This window comes from Ovis canadensis, chromosome 10, assembly GCF_042477335.2.
Source record: "Ovis canadensis isolate MfBH-ARS-UI-01 breed Bighorn chromosome 10, ARS-UI_OviCan_v2, whole genome shotgun sequence".
NCBI classification, from domain to species: domain Eukaryota; kingdom Metazoa; phylum Chordata; class Mammalia; order Artiodactyla; family Bovidae; genus Ovis; species Ovis canadensis.
In genome coordinates this window covers 65404925-65428992 of record NC_091254.1, presented here as the reverse complement: position 1 = coordinate 65428992, position 24068 = coordinate 65404925, and the positions used below count along the sequence as shown (strand labels likewise).

Genomic DNA, 24068 nt, shown 5'->3' with positions numbered 1-24068 from the left:
ATCTGGGGTGTTACTTTATGTATTAAAAATCAACAGCACAACAGGCATTCCAATCCAGGAGAAATTTTTCTGACCTCGTCAGTTTGTACAGCCCAGTGGTTAATGGGTCAGGAGGAGAAAAGATGGGTGAACAAGATTTAGGAGAGATGAAACTCTCAGGCCTCTTTTTCACTTGGAATCTACGGTTGGCTAAGTCATCCCAAACTACATCCGGCAGCCTCCGTTCCTCCTCCGAGTCCGATCCACTTTCAGAACCATACACCTCCTTCGGATAGGAAGCTGGATTCGAAAAATCACGCTCTGCTCTGCTGATTTGATGGGAAATTAAAGAATACTTTTTGTGTTCACTGAGCTCCATCAACACAGATTTTTTAAAAAATGGAAACAAGCAACACAGCAGAGTTCACAATGAACAATGTAAGTCATCCAGGAAGCTGAAAGATAACCAGTGAGTCAAAGGCAAGCATCTAAAAAAAGAACCAGCAAATCATATGCTGACATTCTAAAACGGAAGAAATCTCTTCAAGATATGGATGACTAAAAACACAGGTAAGAAAAAGAAAGATTTTCATTAATGAAGTTTTATGTTATCTATGAAATACATTTTAAGGATTATTCCTTTTACCAAATTAAACATCCCAGCAAATTCCCCAAGCCAAATGAATTTTCAAACTCAGTAATCAGCTCACATCCCAGTACCTTGGAAATGTTCCATCTGCTTCTGTGTAGACGGCACTTGCCCAGCTTCGTCTGTTATCCTCATTTTTGTCCAGCTTTTTCTTCCTCAAAGGTGCCGGCACGTACGATGGCTGTTTACTCTTGCTGGGTAAAAAGCGATTGAAGGGTAAGGCAGACTTGGGTTCAATAGCCGAAATCCTTCTATAGGACATATCATCTTTATTATGGTCCTGCATTTTGAATGTAAATTCAGAATCTGTGTCACTTTCACAACCTATTAACAACAACAACAAAAAAAAAGGCACAGGAATTTGCTTTAGTCTCCAGATTTTTCATCTAACTGAAACCCACACAGCCTGCCTGCTTTGTCTTTCCCTTGGAAACCCAGGGCTCTACTGCTCACTGTGGGGAATATTTTTAGAAATTTGTCACGAAGTTGTGATAAGACCCATTAGGAGGAACTTGCTTTGCATACTGGAGGTACGCACAGTACATTCTTCCACTGGTACACATTCTAAGTAGAAAAAGTTCCAGTTTATGGCTGAACCCCTTTTCTACTCAATCTTCTCATGATTTTTTGTTAAAGTTGTTGATGGAATATATGTAGATATCGTGTAGCCACAGAATCAAAGATGCCTAACATGAGATCTGAACAGAATTCAAGGGAACCTCAGTCATTTAAAATAAATTGTGCCATCATCCAAAATTTCTGTGAGGCAAGAGACCAGCAAAGACAAAGAAAAGATACAAAAAGCACATGATCACAAAGAAGATTGACAGATACATATGAGACCCTTACGAGCAAGAATCACACATAACATACATGGTTGGACCAAATGACTCCTGAAGTCCTAAAGGAGTATTAAGAGACCAACCACAGAACTCAAGGCATCTTCTGACAGTGGTCACCAAAATATTGGGAACCTTCTATTTTGACTCCTTATCATTTATGCACATATCTGAAAGAATACAGTTTGATACACCTCAAGGTCAGATAACTACAAACACTACTCTGTTCTCAAAAAAAAAAAAAGCCAGTCTGTCCTTTTAAATACATGGGAAGAAATGAAGGTACAAAACATTATAGATACAGCTGAGCTGTCTCCCTTCCTGCCCTTTTTTTCCTGCCTCTGTGTGTTTTGTGAAGGAAATTTGCAAATGCTATGGTCTTCGGTAGATTGGTAGCTGAGTACCTGGGAGCCACCTGCTCTTAGCAAAAGAACACTTCCAGGCTAACCTGAGCCAAAGGCAGTCTGTCCTCTCTTCCCTGGCTGGCAGGAGTCTGCAGTGAGCAACACTGAGAGAACCCTACAGGAAGCAGTTGAACACATAGCTAAGAGACCTTGAGACCAGAACAGGGAAAGGAGAGCCATGGCAAAAAGGGAGGAAGTATAACCAGGTGTCACCAGAAAGATTAACAGTCAATAATCTGGTGCTTTGTTTTTACTGCCTCCTAAATGAATACATTTTTTTCTAAGTAAGAGAGAAATGTCAAGATTCTTACTAAAATTTTCAACATGTAAAATTTTAAGTATAAAGATAGTTCTACTTTGGAAATTTTTTAAGTTAATTTTTTTTTTTTAGTCCACTACAGTATGCTGGAGAGTAGGCAAATATTCTTGATATGGTAAGAGATATGGATGAAAACTATCACCTGTCCCATCAATAAACAAAGGATGTTTCAGCCATCAAGCTCTCAGCACTGCAGCCATCCAGGACTGTGTGCCCTGAGGGCCTTCAGGGTGGATTAAAAACAGGATACTAACCCTAGGTCGGAGAAGGCAATGGCACCCCACTCCAGTACTCTTGCCTGGAAAATCCCATGGGCGGAGGAGCCTGGTGGGCTGCAGTCCATGGGGTCACGAACAGTCTGACACAGCTGAACGACTTCACTTTTACTTTTCACATTCATGCATTGGAGAAGGAAATGGCAACCCACTCCAGGGTTCTTGCCTGGAGAATCCCAGGGACGAGGGAGCCTGGTGGGCTGCCATCTCTGGGGTTGCACAGAGTCAGACACGACTGAAGCAACTTAGCAGCAGCAGCAGCAGCAGCCCTAGGTAGTTAAGTGCTAGTGTTGAAGGTGTTAGTCACTCTATTGTATCTGACTCTTTGTGACTCCATGGACTGTAGCCCGCCAGGTTCCTCCGTCCATTGAATTCTCCAGACAAAAATACTGGAGTGAATAGGCATTTTCTTCTCCTGGGGATCTTCCAGAACCAGGGATTGAACCTGGGTCTCCTGCATTGCAGGTGGACTCTTTGCCATCTTAGCCACTAGGGAAAGTGCATATAAAAGAAACGATTACAATGAGCTCAGTCTCCAGTATCTTCCTATACATAGAAAACCTTGAAATTCATTAACCTGAGATGTCTGGTTTTTCTTTAATTAATAGTAATCTTTTGATGTTCTGACTACCTGGGTGTTTTGGGGCTTTTTTGTTTTGTGATTGCTGCTGCTGCTAACTCGCTTCAGTCATGACCGACTCTGTGCGACCCCATAGATGGCAGCCAACCAGGCTCCTCCATCCCCGGGACTCTCCAGGCAAGAATACTGGAGTGGGTTGCCATTTCCTTCTCCAATGCATGAAAGTGAAAAGTCAAAGTGAAGTCGCTCAGTTGTGTCCGACTCTTAGCAGAAACTCCTCTATATCATGGCTCTTCCCTTACCTCTTCAGAGCAGTCCCTCAGAGCTATCTGAGAGGCTGTCTTCAGGGCTAAGTCCTCAACAAGTCTGCTAAATAAAACATAATTCTCAACCTTTAGATTGCCCTTTTTTTAATCTGTCAACAGAGGCTTCCTATACTATAACTTAGGAATATGACTTTGTAATTCATTAACCTAAAAATATCAATCTTATCATCAATATCATTGATCATCAATTTGGGACTACAATCTGGTGTAGGTAGCAGAATTTCAACAGACTGATCAAAAAAAAAAAAAAAACAAACTTTTATCATCCTGGAGGGCTCACAAGATTTGTTTTCTTCCTTCCTTAGTTGTAATTACCAAGTCTTCACGTCCACCCTCTTCAAACAAGGTTTGCAACTCCTTTCCCATGATCAGGAAGCAATGTGACAGTAACCCTCTGCTTTTCGTCACAGGGAGCAGGCACCCAGCCCAACAAGTGTCTGAGGAGAAGGCTCACACCACTGAGCCACTACATGTGAACTGACCAGAGGCTATAAACTCCCACACGCCTTCGATGCATGTCCCTTTTATTATTGTTGTGAAGTGAAAGTCGCTCAGTTGTGTCCCACTCTTTGTGACCGCGTGGACTACATATACACAGTCCATGGACTTCTCCAGGCCAGAATACTGGAGTGGGTAGCCTTTCCCTTCTCCAGGGTTTATTATTGTTGGCCAGATATAAATCCAAACAAAGCATGTGTTAGGTTCTTCAGTTCAGACAAAGTAATATAGTAGGTTGATAATTTCAACCTCTGCATTCACAGCTTTACTCACTCAGATGAATTATGAACTCAGATTTATTTCCTTTAAACTATCTTAAGAGTCATCTGGGCTACGAAAATGTTACACCAAGATCACAAACAGCCAACAAATACAGCAGTAATTTAAAAAGTTCACTTAAATAGCTATTCACTTTTCTTTGTTGTTAACATTTTTTGAATTTTAATATATTTTTATTTTTTATTTTTAATAGAAAGATAATTGCTTTATAGTGTTATGTTAGTTTCTGCTGTAGAACAACAGGAATCAACCATAAGTATATATCCGTGCATGCTCAGTCCTATCAGTTGTGTCCGACACTTTGAGGCCCTATGGACTGTGGCCCGCCAGGCTCCTCTTTCCATGGACTTCTCCAGGCAAGAATACTGGAACGGGACGTGTCTCCTGCATTGCCAGGTAGGTTTTTTACCACCAGCGCCACCTGGGAAGCCCATGCACGTGAAGTCGCTTCAGTCATGTGGGAAGCCCATGAGAGAGAGAGAGAGTGTGTGTATGTGTGTGTGTGTGTGTACATACATATATCCCCTCCCTCTTGAGCATCCCTCCTACCCCGCTTTCCACCCCTCTAGGTCATCACAGAACATGGAGCCGAGTTCCCTGTGCTATTCAGAAGCTTCCCACTAGCTATTTATTTTACACATGGGAGTGTATCTATGTTAATGCTACTCTCTCAATTTGTCCCATCCTCTCCTTCCCCCATCCCATTCACTTTTCAAACTTTTAAAAGCTATCACTATTCAAAAAGCTAAATAATTTGGAGTTACAATATCTGCTGATTCATTTTACTTTGGAAAAACAAATTCAGTGTATACTGCTTTTATGTAAATTTAAATTAAGTAAACAGTAGTAATAAAAGGTGAATTCTAGCTCATGATTGCATGCTGAAGCATTTAGAAACAAGTGTAATGTATTCTGAAGTGCCTTGAAAAATAAAATGGATAATTAATGCCTAGAGAACAAGAGCTTGGTGTGTAATAAAGGCAAGCATGGTAAATGTTATGATAGAACTAGGTGGCAGGTAGGAGCATGCTAAGTCATTTCAGTCCTGTCCAATCTTTGGGACCCTATGGACAGTAGCCTACTAGGCTGCTCTGTCCATGGGATTCTCCAGGCATTGCCATGCCCTCCTCCAAGGGATCTTCCCGAACCAGGGATTAAATCCATGTCTCTATGTTTCCTGCATTGGCAGGCAGGTTCTTTACCACTAGTGCCACTGAAAAAGCCTGGCAGGTACATAGGTAGGCATGTAAAATTCTTCCAACTTTGCTGATGTTTGAAAATGTTCTATAATAAAAGCAGGAAAACATTTAAAATAAAAATATAATCAAAATAAACAAGCAAAGTGAAATCTCTAACAATCCAGCACAAACTCACAACCAGAACTCTCAAAAGTTTCATGTTGCTGGTGGAAGCACAGAAATAGTTCAAGACACTTCACTTATGGTTTCAATCTAGTCAAATCTGAATCACAAAAGGTTTACAGTCAGGAATTTCTGATGCCACCCAACAGCCATAGGAAAAAGACTTGTATTTAAATAACAGATTTTACATTGGGATTTTGAAAGAAAACTCCTTCCCACAACAGAACGACTTTCATTAACACGTTCCTTTCATACTTATTCTGGGTTGACTCTGACCATGACAGAAGCAAAGGATGCTTTCTAACACAATGCCAGTGTTGCTCCTTAATCAACCAAAGTTTAGCATAATATTCTATCAAGACAGACATCAATCACTTCGTTTCTCGGGTAGAGATAATTATTAAAATAGTTTCCTGTTTTTTCTTAGAAGCTTTTTCTTTTTATCTTTTGCCAAAAAGAAAAGGGAAGAAAGAAGCTTATTCAGGAACTAAAACACACTTCTACAGAATCTTATTTACTTTCTTTTCTATGTCTAGATATATCAGTTATTAGGCTTCAGAGGCAGAGATTGTTAACCCTGAATACGGAGGAAAAAGAATTAGGATAGACTGTCACTTATAAAACAGGTCATAGTTAACTGTCTCTTCCCTTTTGTTTAGTCGCTCAGTTGTGTCTGACTCCTTTGGGACCCAGGGACTGGAGCCCTCCAGGCTCCTCTGTCCATGGGATTTTCCAGGCAAGAATCCTGGAGTGGGTTGCCATTTCTTCTCCAGGGATCTTCCTGTTCCGGGGACTGAACCCACATCTCCTGAATTGGCAGGCAGATTCTTTACTGCTGCCCTAATCCCCTCCAAAAACAGATTTTGAAAAAACGAAACTATCACCCCTCAAGTGGCAATATAGTGAGGAAGGAACAAGAGAGAGAGAGAGAAAAGGAAGGAAGGAGAGACCTAAGGAAGAAAGGAAAGACAAGACACTCTCAATTCTATTCCAGTCTCCACGATATATACTTCCTGGTGAAGTGACTGTCTCAATAATTTTCCCTCCATTTTTCTACTCTCTCCCATTCCCATTTTTATCTCAATACAGTAAGAAATAAAAATAACCTCTCCAGTCCAAAATGCAACTCACCTTCACGTGCTCCCCTCAACGTGATATCAGAGGAGCAGCTTGTGAATGACCTTGATCCCAAAGAGTCCAAGCTCTCAAACGAGTCCTCCCTCTTACAGTTGTCTGGAGAAGCCAGAAGCTCCCCGCGCTCAGGGCCCCAGATGTCGCTGTAACCACTGTCCCTACCACTCCTCTTCAGGCAGCTGGACTCTTCAAGTGCCTACAGGGCATTTGTTCAGGAATAGTAAGTGAGCAAAACTTCCAAAAATGTCATCAGTTATGGCGTCTTTGTTTGCATAGCTCAAGTCATGCTATCTCTGATTAGATGAGGCAATGAGATTTCCCAGTGAAATGTCAGAAAAAAATTTGATAGAAATCAGAATATAAATCTGTAAATGTTTTCCCATGACTTAATACTTTAGCACTCATGTGACAACATGGAGGTAACCAATATTATTTAGTAAGGTAATAGAATCTATTTAATAATGAGGAAATTTTCAGTCAAAGAACAGCTAATAAGTAGAGTAACATTCAAGAGCTAAAATCAATTCCTGTTTAGTTTTCTAGCAATAAACATAAAAGGAGGCAAAGAGAAAAGTCAACCTTAATTTTGATATTCAAAAGGAGAAAAGAATAAGATTGTATTCAGCCTACCTCCAGGAAATATTAGGGGTCATTTCTATTGAACAAATAAAAAATACATAACAAAGTTCTTCCACAAAAAGAAAAGTTTTAAAAGAGAGAGGGGTAAGAATAACAGCTATGCACTTCACAAACTTGTCTATTTTCACAGATTATAAAACTAGATTTGAACCAAGGAAAGCTCACTGGTTACAAAACTAGATCTGAAGAAAGCAGGCTTGTTTGTTGATATATAAAACATTTCCCCTGTATCTAGATGAAATATTTGGCTCCTGTATCAGTTATATAGAAATAAAGTAAATGTTATTAACCATAGGTTTGTAAATCATATAGAACTTACTAAATAAGCATTTTTAACTAACTTTCCTCTAAGAAAGTTAATAGCAAAATACAATTGGACTTTTAAAAATTAGCATTTCAGTAGAATTTATAAAGCCTTTAGCATAGTAAAGGCTTAATAAACATATATATATATATATATCAGTGAATAGTTAGCAACTCTATAATTTTTTAATACAGCAGAGGTAATTTTGTTACTACAGTAACAAAATTATTTTTTATTTATTATTATTTTAAATATTTATTTTAAATAATTATTTTTTAATTTAATTATTATTTTCAGATAATGATACTAATACAGAGATAAGAATTCCTAGGTTCTTTAACAATCAAATGTAATATGTGAACCTTTCATTAAATCATTATATAGACAAGAAGCTATGAAACAGAGTTGGGAAACAATTGGGATGTTTTGAATATAGACTGGACATTAAATAATGGGGAATATTCATGATTGTTCTTTGGTCTAGGAGACACTATAGATATACAGAAAAATATTCTTACTGTTAAGAACAGCATACCGAGTATTTAGGAGTAAGCAACCTGAAATCTATATGAAATAATGGATAGATACCTAAATAAAGCCAATGTGGGACATGCTTAATGATTAAATCTGGTGGAAAATAGGTGGGTATTTGTTACACTACTCTTTCAATTTTGAATTATGAAAATTTTCAACATGTGGAAAAAGTTGAAGAAAAAAGGTTTGTAATGAATAATTAGCAGCTGTCTAGGGCATACTTTTGGCTAAGACTGAATGTCAATTTGTGGTTGAACTGTGTGACAAGTGTTTAAGTGCCAATAAGGTCCAATAGATTTATTTGAGATTTTATATATTTTATCTGCCACACACACCCTGGAATTAGACTTGACATCTTGTCATGCAAATGCAAGCGCCTACCTTGTACTCTATCTCCAAGCAGATGAAGAAGCTGGGACCACCGTTGGTGTCACCATAATACTTTTCAAAAAATATAAAATTTAAAATTCTAAGTAAATCTTTAGATTCATCAGGTTTCTTAAACACATATTTGTTGAAGCCTTTGAGTGCAACACACAGGAAATGATTTTTGACCTAGTAAGTGTTAAAAGTTAATGATGATGTGCCACCATAGTTGTAAAAGAACTGGCGTTTGGCCCTGTTGCCTGGTTCCTACCCCTATCCCCACACCAAGGACTTTTCTCTGACAAGTCACCTAAAGTGAGTCACCTACAACTTATAGGATGACTCAAGGTCAACAGTTTACTGCAAGAATTTAAAAAAAAAAAAAAAAAAAACCACACACTTAATTTTTTTTGGCTGCACTGGGTCTTCATTGCTGCACTCAGGCTTTCCCTAGTTGTGGCGAGTGGGAGCTATTCTCTAGTTGCAGTGTACAGGCTTCTCAATGTGGTGGCTTCTTCTGTTGTGGAGCATGGGCTCCAGGGTGCAGGGGCTCAGTAATTATGGCACATGGGCTTACGTGCTCCATGGCACGTAGAATCTTCCCAGACCAGGGATCGAACTTGTGTCCCCTGCATTGGCAGTGGATTCTTAACCACTGGACCACCACAGAAGTCTCTGCAAGTATTTTTCTTTATTCATATTTTAGATTGGACATTAAGCATAACTATTTAAGGGAGAAAAGTTTGATGAACACAACAATTTTAACAGAACAGATGCAAAACATATACTGACATATCTCTTAGGGCTCTCCACCCGCCATAATAATGGAATGGAACCACAGCTTTAGCTTTGCCTATGAAAACTTCTTTGTATATCTACTCTGGTTTTGACACTGGTGGCAGGAAACAAACTCAAGTAAAGCATTCCCAGCACACTCTACGAAGGTTACTGAACCTGAGTCACACTGCCATAAAAAGAACCAAAGGCTGTAAAGAGAACACTAATGCAAGGGCCAAAGTCCCATGTTATTTTTAACTGGATGTTTTCTTAGCTGAAATAACTGTAAGGCAGACTCTGCTCATGCTCGAAGCCCCGCCACATTCATCCTTCTGAGCCCTGCCCTCCACCATTGCACTGACCTACTTGTTCATCTGTCTGCATCAAACAATTGTGCTCTAAGGATGGTTCATCTCCCTTGTGTGAGTGCTTTCTCAACACCTCATATCAGGCATGATATTATCTCAACAATTATCTGAATTAACTGTTTTAAGAATTTTAAATAGGATATTATCAACTCCTTACGATTTAAAAATAAAAATCCAGAAGGAATACACTAATCTTCAAGACCATAAATTCATCTCTCTATAATATATATGGCTGGCCTCAGGCAAAACTAAAGACAAGAGTAGTTATAAGGCAAAGACATCATTTTCATCCTGGCCTAGAATGTCTATTTTCCAATCATAGTAACTAGCATTTATTATATCCTTACAATGTACCAGAGACTAAGGCTAAATGCCTGATGGGTACAGAATCATTTACTGATCATAAAGACCCATCAAGCAACTACTATTAATTAGATGGTGACAAATTATTTTGATGACATATTTTCTTCTGAATACTGAAGATTCTCCTACAGAAATACCCCCATGGCGATTAGTTCTCCCATTTGATCTTATGAATGAAGATCTGGCCAACTCTGGTTAGCCTTGGCACTTGACTCTCTTCAAACAGTCTTTAAACACTCAATATTTGCAACACTGATTCCAAACTATGAAGGACTAGAAATGGGTTTAAAACCGAAGATTCTAACTTAAAAATCTTATCAAGTTTCATGTAACAGCATTTACTACTCTTTAGAAAACAGACGTAGCATGGTAGAATTGTGAAGATATTGGAATAAGTACATTAGAGATATAGTGACCCATGGCAAGACAATAAGATAAAGAAACTGAGTAACATACACACATTTTAATAGCCTGAAGCAGTTACAGGTCAAGTTCATAATTAATATAGAAACAGTTGGGTTATATAAAGTGTTGAAGAAAGAAAGTTAATGAGTATCTCACTGAGTTACCTAAAATTAAGAAATAAATACCTGTACCTATATTATATATCCTGGAAACTGGTCTGAAATACTCACTCCTTGGTGGTGATTTATGAAGTCAGCAGATAAGTAACAATCCTCTCTAGGCATCCCCATCAGAGCCACCATATTTTGTAGAAAAAGTAAAAGAAGGCAGAGGGCATGAAAACAAGAGAAGAAGGGGAAGATAAGAACTATTAGTTACAGTAAGTGTCTCATATAGATAGTTTCCTTACCTTAGTCAGAGCTTGTCCTAAAAGATTCTCAAACGCTTTCAAATTAAGACAGGGACCATTATAGTAGGGGTTACTTTGTGCTTTTCTCCCCAGCCAGTACAAAGTTATCAAAACCTTAAAAAAAAAATAATGCCATGAAACAATAGATGAGTCAATTTAGTAATTAACAGCAAGCTCAAATGCAAGTGAGCACTAGATAAAAGACCATACGTAGCTATCATTGAAAAATAGATTTCCTTTTAAATTACATGAAGGAGAAGGGTCATCAAAAATGTTATTCTTCTCTGAGCACATTCTCACACCAAAAGCTTAGACCCTCCAACAGGTATTTGTACATTCTACCAATACACACGAAGCAGGAAAAAATTCACAGGAAGAAAACATAAATTAAACTTTTCAGACAATATTTTTCCAACAAACTTACAGACTAAACACTTAAAACCAATAATTCTCAACTTCACATTTTTAAATAAAGCTGTCACATTTTTAGAAATTCTTCTAATATGCAGCATACTATAGACATGTCTACACTGGCTAATTCCTCAGAGTTCTTAAACATTTGTGTTTTTCCTTAAAGTCTGATTTTGGTGGCTTCTGACTTACTCTCCTAAAAATCCTATAGCCTGTTTATCTGCCTTTGCGTGCATGCTAAGTCGCTTCAGTAATGTCCAACTCTTTGCAACCCTATGGACCACAGCCTGCCAGGCTCCTTTCTATACAGGATTCTCTAGGCGAGAATACTGGAGTGGGTCCCCATGCCCTCCTCCAGTGGATCTTCCTGACTCAGGAATCAAACCCACATCTCTTGCATCTCCTGATTTCACAGGCAAGTTCTTTGCTACTAGCGCCACCTGGGAAGCCTTTATCTGCCTTTACCACATTACTAACAAGTTAGGACTCACTTCCTAAATTTAACCCACCTTCTTGTACTATGAGGTCAGAGAATACACATTTCAATCATATTTAAGCGTATTTAGAATTTGTTTCTAACAAAAATTCCATTAGAAAAAGGATAGAGAATATATCAGATATTTTTAGTTCTCACTACCTTATTACAGAACATGTAAGAAACCATTTATAATGTTCCATTAAATATGTATCTTACATTTTTCACTCTCCTATCAGTCTCTTCTTGCCTGTAAAGAAGAAAAAAGAAAATATTCATTAAGTAATATCTGTGAACCTGAAATTGTTAATTATTAACTAGAAAAAAACTCATTTGTATTATAAAGTTCTATGAATATTAATATCATCTGGAAGTTCAGAAACTTTACAGAGTGTATTATCCATCAGAGGATTTTTCCATATTCATTTATTTCACGGAGTATAATGGTCAGTTTTCTATTAAAAGCAAGGTTGTCTTTTTTTATTTCATTTATTACAGCTTGATTTATAAAATGTACTATTTGCATTTTTAAAATTTTCATTTTAAACAATGTTTAAATTCAACCAAAAGGGAAAAAACATCAACATATGGTCATGGCAGAAAACGATCAGGAAAGGCAAAACATGTAAACAGGAAAAAACAGAAGTAATTTTGCATGGAGTTCTCTTTTCCATTGTGCCTGGTGGTTTTTCACTGAAGTTCCCCAGAGAAAATTGCTGAGAGACCAAACCCCTGCAGATGCTAAAAAGTGCAATTTTTAAAATGCCATAAATCTCTGCCTGTATTATAAGCATCATGAGCTTACCTGGTGGCTCAGAGGGTAAAGTGTCTGCCTGCAATGAGGGAGACCCAGGTTTGATCCCTGGGTCAGGAAGATCCCCTGGAGAAGGAAATGGCAACCCACTCCAGTACTCTTGCCTGGAAAATGCCATGGACAGAGAAGCCTGGTGGGCTACAGTCCATGGGGTCGCAAAGAGTCAGAAACGACTGCGCGACTTCACTTTCACTTTTCATAAGCATCATGAGTCCTCCCCCCCACTCCTATAAAAAGGCATGATATTTATGGGAAAAGTTAAAGAAACAGATGTCAGCACAGTGTGGAAGACAAATACACATGAGTTCATTAACAAACGGGTCACTCTAAACTACTTTCCAGAGACTTAAGCAGGATCATTGCTGGTTCAGGAGAGATACAAGACCCTGAGCTAGATACCCTTCAATGTCACTTTCCAGTCTAAGAGTCATAGTAGTATACTTACAAGAAAAAAAAATACACACACACACACACACACACACACACACGCACGCACACGCACACAGGCTTTCTTGGTGTCTCAGAGGTAAAGATTCTGCCTGCAATGCAGGAGACATGGAAACGTGGGTTCAATCCCTGGGTTGGGAAGATCCGCTGGAGGAGGAAATGGCAACCCACTCTAGTATTCTTGCCCAGAAAATCTCATGGAGAAAAGAACCTGGGGGGCTGCAGTCCATGGGGTTGCAAAGAGCTGGACATAACTGAAGGACTGAGCACATACACACACACAGTGTGTGTGTAAGACATAGAAAACACACACACATAACATATATACACAGGGAAACAAAGGGGAAGAGAATGAGCTCATCAGTAGAGACAAACATTTAACTTAGCTTTCAAAGAATCCATGAAGACAACTACGACCATTCCTTCCCATACAACAAACATGAACTGAAGTGAACCTAAGAACAACATGCCACTCCTGTCTACCACCAGAACAGCGTCACAAAAATAAAACTCATGAGCTCTCACCCTACTGTGGAAACATAAATTCGTATAACTACTTGAATACACTTGGTAGCATCTATTCAAGCTGAATATATATGCATATTCTATGATCTAGTAATTCCACTCCTCAGTATATATCCAGCAGAAATACTTACAGATATTCAGCAAAAGTCACATATGAGAACCTTTGTAGAAGCACCATTCATAATAGAATGAGCTGGAGCTACACTTAACATGTTTAAGAGCCGAATGGATCGATTATGGAATATTCGCACAATGAAATATTCTGTAGCATTGAGAACAAACAACCTGCAGCCATACGGTTCAATCTCACAAACAACTGGGAATCAAATGAAGCCAGATAGAGCACAGACTGTATTATCCATTCACGTCAAGTACAAAAACAGGCAAAACAAAGATAAGATGTTAAGATTCAGTATAGTGTTCACCACAGTAGGGAGGATGGAAGTGACTGGGAAAAGGTGACGCACTTCTGGGAGCCAATTATTTCTTATATTTTGATCTGTTTGATCTAGTTCTTATATTTTGAACGCACTGCCCACCTATGTGCATTCCATCTCTAAAGTTTGGAAACTGTACACTCAAAATACACATATAGAAATAGATACATATTTCAAAAAAGCAAATACATTTCACAGCCCAAGTACTTAAACCAGAGCTTATCTCTTCAGTAAAAAGAAAATTATAGTGTAAAAAAAAAAAAAAATCAACATTTCCAAAGAAGTAGGGGGAAAAAAAAATCACCAGAAAGCAATAATAAAAATAACAAAGGTATAAAATATATAGCCTCCTTTTCTATTAATGGCCAACATACACACCTTAGACATTAATCAACGCACAAAGAACCACCAACACTCAACACAAAGCATATACTAGGCTGAAAACCACCACACTATTAACATTCAATGCAAAGCACCCCACTTTTCTCATAAGCACCCTGAGGGCAGAAGGAACAACAGAGCTCTCTCGAACCCCTGACCTCCTTTCCACACAGCCTTCAGCTTTCTAATCCAACACACTCGTTGGCTTTTTATTATGATAAAGCAATAATTGTAAACACAGGGTATGGCCTATTTGGGAATAAACACAATAAACCGTGACCTTGGCACTACAACCTTTCCCTCATTTCACATTCCTGTCTGAACATGAGCATTTATAACATGCTCTTGAACACGGTGACACACAGGCCGGCCAAATTGCTATTCTATCACTGAAATGTAATGCCAGGAATTCAAGTAGTCAATGATTTGCAGGAGTCAATAGAGGCCAGCTTCTGATACACAACAAACACATCCCACTGCTTGGAAGTCGAAAACTAGGCAGCTCCTTTTGCCTGCTGTGGCCACAGGGCACAACCCCAAAGCCTTTCAAAGAGAACAAGCGTGAGAGCTGAGGGGAAGCTTGTGGTATCAGCCTCTCCATGCACCATCCAAGATGCTGCCAGCCCAACAGAACCAAAAATTAGACAAATCCGATCTACAAATAGACTAATCCCTTATAACAGATATTTCAACTGTTGACATGGTATATATATATAACATGGATAGACCTAGAGTCTGTCATACACAGTGAAGTAAGTCAGAAAGAGAAAAATGTCATATATGAACGCATATATGTGGAATCTAGAAGCACAGTAGAGATGACCTATTTGCAGGGCAGGACTAGAGATGAAGACATAGAGAATAGACAGGTAGACGCAGGGCGGGAAGGGAGAGTGGGACAAATTGGGAGATTATGATTGACATATATACACTTCCATGTAGCTAGTGGGAACCTGCTGTCAGGCACAGGGAGCTCAGCTCAGTGCTCTGTGATGACCTACAGGGGTGAGATGGACGAGGGGGCAGGAGGGAGGTCCAAGAGGGAGGGGATATATGTATACAAAGAGCTGATTCATCTCACTGAAGTGAACACATTGTGTTACTTTCATAGCAGAAACTAACAAAGCAATGTGAAGCAATTATATTCCAATTAAAAAAAAAAAAAAAAGGAGGATGGTCTTTGGGTCAGATGTAAGTCCCAAGAGCTATGTTCATCTTGGCAATTTAACTCTTGATGCTTCAGTTTCCTTCTGGAGAATCTGGAAATAATGGCCAGTATTTCAGGAATTCATCAGAAAAGTACCCGGGTACTCAGCAGAGTCCCTAGCCGTATGCTAAGTGCTCACTGAACACCAGTTATCACCAGTCTATAAGCTGTGTGAGGGAAGGGATCATCTTACTTACCAAGCTACCCACAAAGGCTTCCTAATGAAGCCATGCTGGACCGCAACCTTTAAGTTGCAACCAGCCTGCCTGACATTCCCCATCTCTCATCCCTGCTTAATTTTTGTATTATAACCATCAACTGCATGCATTCATTTATTATCTGTCTCTTTATCATCCAAAAGGGTTTTTTGTGATTTTATTTATCATCATACCCCAAGTGTCTTAAGACAGGGTCTACCACCTGACAAGGACATTAAAATACTTTTATTAAAAATGTCTAGCACGGTGCATGGCACACAGTGCTTAGCAGCAGTAATCTGAACACATCTTTTTAGGTTACAGAAATGTAAGTTAGCAAGAGAAAGCCTGAAATGATAAAAGCTCAGGAAAATTCCTATGTGATGTTAACAGTTAAATTGCATTAGCTTACTTACAATACCCAATTTTGACTCCAATTGCCCTGATGTTCATAACTGTGCTTCTTTGTAAAGTTACTTTCTTTAAAACTTCAATAAAAGGAATTATTTATAATCATAGATCAGTAACCTTAAAAAGGCACCGATTCAAAAACAAAGAGGAGCTGCAAAGTGCGGAGTGCAGAGATTAAGCGCTAATCTCTGTGATATAAAAGCTTTCCAGCAAAATTCTGAAAGACAAAGGCCAAAGAACCTAAACCTTCCCTGACACCCAAATTTACCATAAAAAGGGACAGAGATGAAACATTAATAGTTTGAAAAATTACTATGTTGAATACTTCTCTGTGTATTATATACTAATTTAAATATTGTGTTTAATACTCTAGAAATGGCCAAGTATAACATAGATACCATCTTCCACACTGTTAATGGAACAGCTCTCATCATTGCCTCACTACCCAGCAAACGACCAGAAGACATGTGCTAATCACAGAGCTCTGAATTTTCTGCCAGAGGCCAGGGAGAAGAGAGCCACAAAAGCTCAAGAATGCCCATCTATGAACAAGATCCATCAGTAACCACCTTATCCTAACAGTTTCAAGGTAAATATAGAACTAGGAAGCTCTAGGTCTGATGTTTTCTTTACTCAAGGCTATTTTAAGATGGAGGAGCCTAGTAGGCTGCAGTCCATGGGGTCACTAGGAGTTGGACACGACTGAGAGACTTCACTTTCACTTTTCACTTTCATGCATTGGAGAAGGAAATGGCAACCCACTCCAGTGTTCTTGCCTGGAGAATCCCAGGGACAGGGGAGCCTGGTGGGCTGCCATCTCTGGGGTTGCACAGAGTTGGACACGACTGAAGCGACTTAGCAGTAGCAGTACAAATCATCAATCAAGAAGTATCCTATCTGGGGCCTCCCTGGTGGCTCAGTGGTAAAGAGTCTGCCTGCCAATGCAGGAGACACGGGTTCGATCCCATATCTGGGAAGATCCCCTAGGCATGGACCAACTAAGCCTGTGTGCCACACCTATTGAGCCCTCCTGGTGCAGCTACTGAAGCCTGTGTGCCCTAGAACCCAAGCGCTGCAACAAGAGAAACCACTGCAATGAGAAGCCTGCTCACTGCAACGAGAGCATGGTCCCCACACGCCACAGCTGGAGAAAAGCCCATGCATAGCAACAAAGACCCAGCACAGCCAAAAGTTTAATACATTTTTTAAAAAGGAAGAAGTACCATATCTAAGGAAAAGACTAGGGAAATAAAATTCCTTTGGATGCTCTGGCTTCCATCAGGAGACCCCATGCCAGGCAGCTCACCTAGGAGGGCAGGCTCTGGGGTCAGACCTCCTGCTGTGATTTCTGGCTCCACTTGTAGGAGCTATGAGAATGTGGTCAAGGTATTTAACACTGTGTCTCCATAACCTCACCTGGAAACCACACGCCCGTCTCACTGGGCTGAAAAGAGACATCTGGGAAGTATTTAACCCGAGCAGATCAAGGAAAGGAGACACTTCAAGCCTACCCTCCAGTCATCCATCTCAACCACACAGTGTGGTGGGGGGGAAGTGACTGGGGGACAGGCACGTTCCCCACACGTTTTTCCCCTAGAAGAGACATTTCTGTGAAGCACAATTCAAGACACTCTTTCATGATCTGCTTTCCTTTCCCTGTTTCTCTGAAAGCGTTGAACAAGAAAGTATTTCAAGTATAAGGTCAAATAAAGAGCAAGGCAAACTAGCGTGGCATTACTGCTGTTGGCCAAACATCCACACTGGCCCCAAGCCAGCCCTACTCACCCGCCCTCTATCTACCAGGGACTGCCCAGGCCAACACCCTTCCATTTTCCAAAAGGTCAAAAATCTGAGGGGGAAAAATGTGTGTATGTGGCCAAAATATATTTCCCTCATATCTGATACCAAAGTTTGGGGACAGAGTGTTAAAAGGTGAGATTCTCCTTTTATTATAATTTGGTACAGCCAGCTATACTCTAGGACTTCATTAAAAATATTTTCAATACGTTCTGTTTCCCCAACAAGCCCACAAGCATGCACCCACCTCAGTCTCTCCAGACATCTCTCCTGCGGGACTGTAGAGAGCTAGGACCATATCTGACTCATGGCTGTACCCCGGAGGGGTCAACCACAGGCCTGGCTGAGAGCCGCCCAGCATTCAAATGTTCACATATAAGTCACCTAAGCTTCCTTGGTGACTCAGTGGTAAAGAATCCACCTGCAATACAGGATATACTGGTTCAATCCCTGGATCAGGAAGATCCCCTGGAGAAGGAAATGGTAACCCACTCCAGTATTCTTGCCTGGGGAATCCCATGGACAGAGGAGTAGGCTACAGTCCATGACTCTGCAAAGAGTCAGACACAACTGAGCAATTAAACAACAACAAAAAGTCACCCAAAGCCACTCACAGAGCCAGTCCAGCAGATCAAGGACAGACAGGTGGAAGAAACTGTCAGCCCCAATGAGATAAAGCTTCACAGAGCTTACAACCAAATCCCATCTTCCATATTTTGCTGCATCTTTTCTTCAAGGTACTGACTTCTCACTGGTAGCACTGCAAGACTCACTCTTCTCATATTCTGCCCCAATCTCAATCTCAAAACCTCCTAAACCCTGAATTCTCTGTGCCCCAAAACCATCCCTCCTCTCAAATCCCAGCCCCCTCCCTGCCCACCTCAACCTCAAACACAGCTGTCTTACTGAACCATCACACACAGAAGCGTGTGATTGAAACCTCGTGCTGGAATTTCTGATAGAAGATCTTTGCTTCTGGTACGATGGGAGATTTCCCTACATCCTGACAGGAGAGATGAGCAGTGTGGTACCACCATCCACTACCTCCAGCTTCTCTGACCACAAGGATTCAACAGGAGACACATGTATAATTTCCTACCCGACCAGGTCTCCTCCCTGCCACACACATCCCCCGCTCTTTCTCTCCCTAGTCCTACAGTCCTGATGATCCCCTTTTCTAAGCCTCAGATAAGCCTCTACCTTTGTTCCTCAGAACAACTGCAACTCACTGGGGTGATTATGCCCCCAGGCATCCACTTCCTGAGGCCACTTCCCAGGGAAGGGCGTGGACCCAACCCTTAGAGTCAGCACTAGCCCTGCCCTGCCCTGCCCTGCCCTGGGCAGCACCAGCTGACCTGGTATGCTGCTGGGGAAACGGGGCTGACAGAGAGAAGCTGGCCTCGCATGATACTTGGTCCTCCTCCAAGCCACCAAGTTATCCGTGCCCTCCAGCTGTTGCTTATGAAGTCTGGCCACCTGTTCACAACTTTTTTAAAAATGGCAAGAAATGAGGCCCTGAATCATGATTTCCTAAGTGGTCACCAGTAGAAAAAGTGTGTAGGCTGTATCTGCTTTCAATCTGTCAGATATGTGTGCGGCGAGGCAGCAAGCATGTGTGTGGCTGGGGGAGATGGCTGAGACCATTCAAAGCAGATGCTCTTCTCATAATCGTGGTGGCATCGTTTTCTATAACAGGACAGGCTGCCTCCAAATGGAGGGGAAAGACGGACTTCTTCGGGTTGTTCAGGATACTGAGTGAAATCTGAAGAAGCATAGTGAGAAAATGGGCTTCCCGGGTGGCTTAAATAGTAAAGAATCTGCCTCAATGAGGGAGACCTGGATTCGATCCCTGAGTCAGGAAGATCCCCTGGAGAAGGAAATAGCAACCCACTCCATTATTCTTACCTGGAGAATTCCATGGACAGAGAAGCCTGATGGGCTACAGTCCATGGGATTGCAAAGAGTAATTTCTAACACAGCTGTATCTGAGGGAAGAGCCTGTTTTTATTCCAAATGAAGGTTTTTAGGAATGTACCAGGTAATGGCTCCTTTTTGTATTAACAGACATTTTTATTTATGGGAGCTCATCCACCGCATCCCATAAAATCTTTCTCTAGTGACCGGCAAATACAAGGAGGAAGAGATGTGTGGACAAAAGTTAGAGATGAATTCTTAGAATACTGTATTCTTTCCTTCTCTCTGAAAGTAAGCTGCATTTTTAAAAGTGAAGTTGAAACTCTTCCTTTCCTCCCACCTTCATCCCTAAAACTGAAACTGTATTCCATTTGACAATCTTCCAGTAAGGTGACACACACGTGACTCATAGCTTTTGACCTGCATGGCTACAGAATGAGCTCTACCTGACTGTGGCAACTATAGAAATGGCACTTGAGAAAATAACACCAAATCTGGAGATAATTAGTGAGCACGAATAGATAAACTTGATGATTTCTGTACTTACCTATGTGAGAACAAACTCTTGGAAATTCAACAGTTTTTGCCCTAGCAACTGTAATGCTTATTCCAAACATGACAAATGAGTAAGTACCAGCTCGTTAAAAATAATTTGTTATTAAATTTCATGCCCCTCCCACATGCTACTAAGAATAGCTATGTTTCACTTAAAGAGAAAGAGGGAAAAGAAAAAAACGTGCATTCGAAGACACCGGCACACATTCCCCCTGAGAACATGAAACTGAACAGTGCTGCTGCAGGAGCTGAAGGGGGCGGGGGTTTGCTTCTCTCTCAACCACAGACTGTTTGCAAATCTTCATTTCTACTGTTTTGGAATATGTTTGCTATTATATAAAACTGATTTCACAATTGAGACTCACACATGCATATCTCCAGTTAGATGGTAACCCAGAAACAGACAATTCCTGAATACAGAATTTAGTGTCCATGATGCATGCTCTTTTTACTAAATGGAGTTATGTCCTTCAACTATATCGAAGAATTATATCAAATGCATTCAATTATACCAAATATATATCAATACTGATACTTATCAATTATAGCAGAGGCTAGAGCTGGGTATCAATTACAGACCTACCCATCATTTTACTTTTGCAGGTAACAATGCCAGGTAGCAGCAGTAATGGAAACAGTGGGTTTGGTTTTTAGACATGGGAGGTCTGAGACACATTACAGACAAAACAGAAATGGGAAGCAACTGGTAATTAGACATACAAGGAGGATGTTCAAGCTAGAAATCTAAGTTGGAGATATTAATATAATCTGGGGAGTTGTCAGTATAAAGTATAAAGTCATAAAGCTACAATGAGACAAGTATAGCTAGACAAGAGGTCTAAGATTGATTGAGGTCTGAGAAACCTAATGCATAAGGGCTAGAGGCAGAGGAGAAACCAGCAAAGCAAAGAGAAGGACTAACCAATGTGATGGGAGCGAATGCCAGAGGGAAGGATAGACAGACAGAGGGAATAGTCCAAAATGTTATTGAGAGGGAAATGAGGATGAGTGTTAGGGAATTACTGCTATATTATTTTCTTAACCCTTATAATATCTTACACACATATACACAATTATGAAATTACTAATTATTTCATTCCAAAGGAAGAAAAAGAATGAAGTATTAACATCAACAAAAATCGCATCAAAACCACTAACATTTCTAACGAGACAATTTAAGAGAATACTGAGCTACATGGCTCAGGTGCCCTTGCAGACTTTTAAGTTCATGCTCTGTAGAGCCAATAAGAAAAGTTCACTATTGTTATAAATCTTCTATACTGGAACAATAATGTGCCAAGTGAAGAACTTTTCAAGTCAGTATTTCTCAAACTGTGTACCATGAAGCAGGAGAAACTAGCAGACTGAATGGAGCATAAGGTCAAAACTTTTTGCCAAGTGTTGCATATTCTCTTCTTAAATGTACATAATAGAAAACTGAAGTTCTGGTAAGTCCTATAACAAGAGATCCATTTTACTTACACTAAGAAAAATTTACTCTGTCACATTTTTTGGCACAAATCTTAAGGGACTCTGATATTGATGAACTATTTCCCAACTGTGTTCTGTTTAACTCCACTTCATGCTTAATTACATCATCTATATTAATAATAATTGCCTTATTAAGCACTTTATACTAATCATTATCTTGACCATACTGCATTATCTCCTTTAATCCGCACAATACTCTGATGATTTACAGAGTAGAAAACTTGGACTCCAAAGGCTTAAAGACTTTCCTAAAGTCACAAAGCTATGTAAGACTTGATGTGATCCATCATTTTCATAGACTGAGAGCCATGAACTAAGATCCCTGACTTAGCATTAGTATAGTCACCTTTTCTACCTTAATATATTTTTAATAGCTTGCTTCTTTCTTAATCCTAAAAAATAAGTCTCTCTGTAATACCCTGAAATATAAATGTCTCTCAATATTCTCTCCAAGTGTTGGCTCAAAATCTATCTACTGCATTAACACTTTCTTGCCTAAATCTGTCCCTCAAAGACAATGGCAAAAGCTCCCCAGCTTTTCTGGCAAAATCTAGATAGGTATTGTACTATCTTGAATATACAAGCCATTATGGGATTCTGCAGATAGAAAATTGTCAAAGCATTTTCTAAAATTCTTCTAAGTTAATGAAATATATCACAATAATTCTCAGAGAAATGCAAGGCACAGATTACCTGTTCTTACCACAGCTAAGCCTTTATGAGTATGGTTTCTATAAGGCAAGTATCCATCAAATATAAATAAAAAGATTATAAATTAAGCATAAACAAGATTAAGTGGGAAAACATTTTGGTTAATTTCCTGAGGTATATTTTCTGACCTAAAAAAAAAAAAGCAAAAAAGAGAACTATATCTACCTTCAAATTTGTGAAAATTAAACAAAAATATTTGAAGTGCTTAACACGCAAATACTTATTTTCTTTCTGATGAACATAAAAGCATAAGGTGTAAATTCTTATTAGTAAGTTATTACATCATTACACCAATTCCTTAGCTGTAGTTTATATTAAATGTGCTATATGTATATAACACAAACCCACATTGTCAAGGAAGTGTATTCCAAACTACTGATTCAACTACACATTCAAAAGTCTCCATGTTGCTTATATGTAGATTATTCTCACCCCTATAGGTGAGACTTGTTTCAAAACTTTAATTTCCACCATGGGAAAAACCAGTACCAGGCCCCCCCCCTCAAAAAAATCTGTAGCCCAAGTTCATCATAAATCACTTTTTTAAAAATATGTTTATTTATTTTAATCGGAGGCTAATTACTTTACAATATTGTATTGGTTTTGCCATACATCAACATGAATCCGCCACGGGTGTACACGTGTTCCCCATCCTGAACCCCCCTCCCACCTCCCTCCCCGAACCATAAATCTCTTTTGAACTAAATTTTGCTTGTCCTAGATAAGCCTCTTTTATCTTAGGGTTTAAAAAAAAAAAAATCACCAAATTTCTCACAATTTTATCTAACCCAAAGGTTCATAGGGGCAACATAAATTTAAAACAGTTTCTTGACAATATTACCCTTTTGAACCTTACAATTCTTCTTTGTGGGGGATTATCCTGGGCATTGTAGGATGTTAAACATTTTTGGCTTTATTCACTAGATACCTCCCCTCACCCTAGTCAGTACAATCGGAAATGTCTAAGATGTTACCAAATATTCCCCCCAGGGGAGGGAGGAAGCAAAACTGCCCACAGTTGAGAACCACAGTTCCACAGATCCACAGTTTCAGAGGATCTAAGAATTTAATGAATTCCTCTTCATAAAGTATACTTAAGGTTCCATAGGCCTTAAATTAGCTGAAACCAAAACCAATCTATCTCACTGGTAGACGTAAATGAAGTATAAGGAATGGACTAATTGTCTGAGACAGATAAAATATTAAATTGAAAACATATTACGATTCTTCCTTGCAATTTGTATAAAGCTGCCTTTCATTAGAGAGTTAATACCGTGCATTATTTTAAATTTTCCATTTACACCTTCCATTGATGTGCCATTTCCTTCTTAGTCTTCCATATAACACTTCAAATTTCAGATTATCAAACTATCACCAATCACTCTGTATGAGTCACCGAGAAAGAATGGACATGCTTCAAAGGAATACTATAATTACTTCCAAATTCAGATTAATATAACCCTGCCTTCTTCAATTAACTTTCAAGT

The 24068-nt window shown here is 39.5% G+C and overlaps 1 protein-coding gene across 50 annotated transcripts in view; it reads right to left on the bottom strand.

Moving 5' to 3' along the window:
- The window catches only part of LMO7 (LIM domain 7), a 219173-nt gene that overhangs the window by 57418 nt on the left and 137687 nt on the right, over positions 1-24068 (bottom strand). For 10 of the 50 annotated variants that reach the window (XM_069601802.1, XM_069601778.1, XM_069601781.1 and 7 more), the window contains 6 exons: positions 11914-11944; positions 10809-10922; positions 8502-8561; positions 6641-6839; positions 700-952; positions 75-308 (listed from right to left, as the gene is read on the bottom strand). In XM_069601802.1, coding sequence (XP_069457903.1) covers positions 75-308; positions 700-914 — 449 coding nt within the window. In that variant the 5' untranslated portion in view covers positions 915-952; positions 6641-6839; positions 8502-8561; positions 10809-10922; positions 11914-11944. The remainder of the gene's footprint in view (positions 1-74; positions 309-699; positions 953-6640; positions 6840-8501; positions 8562-10808; positions 10923-11913; positions 11945-24068) is intronic. The other 40 variants (XM_069601794.1, XM_069601798.1, XM_069601800.1 and 37 more) reach the window with 5 other exon arrangements.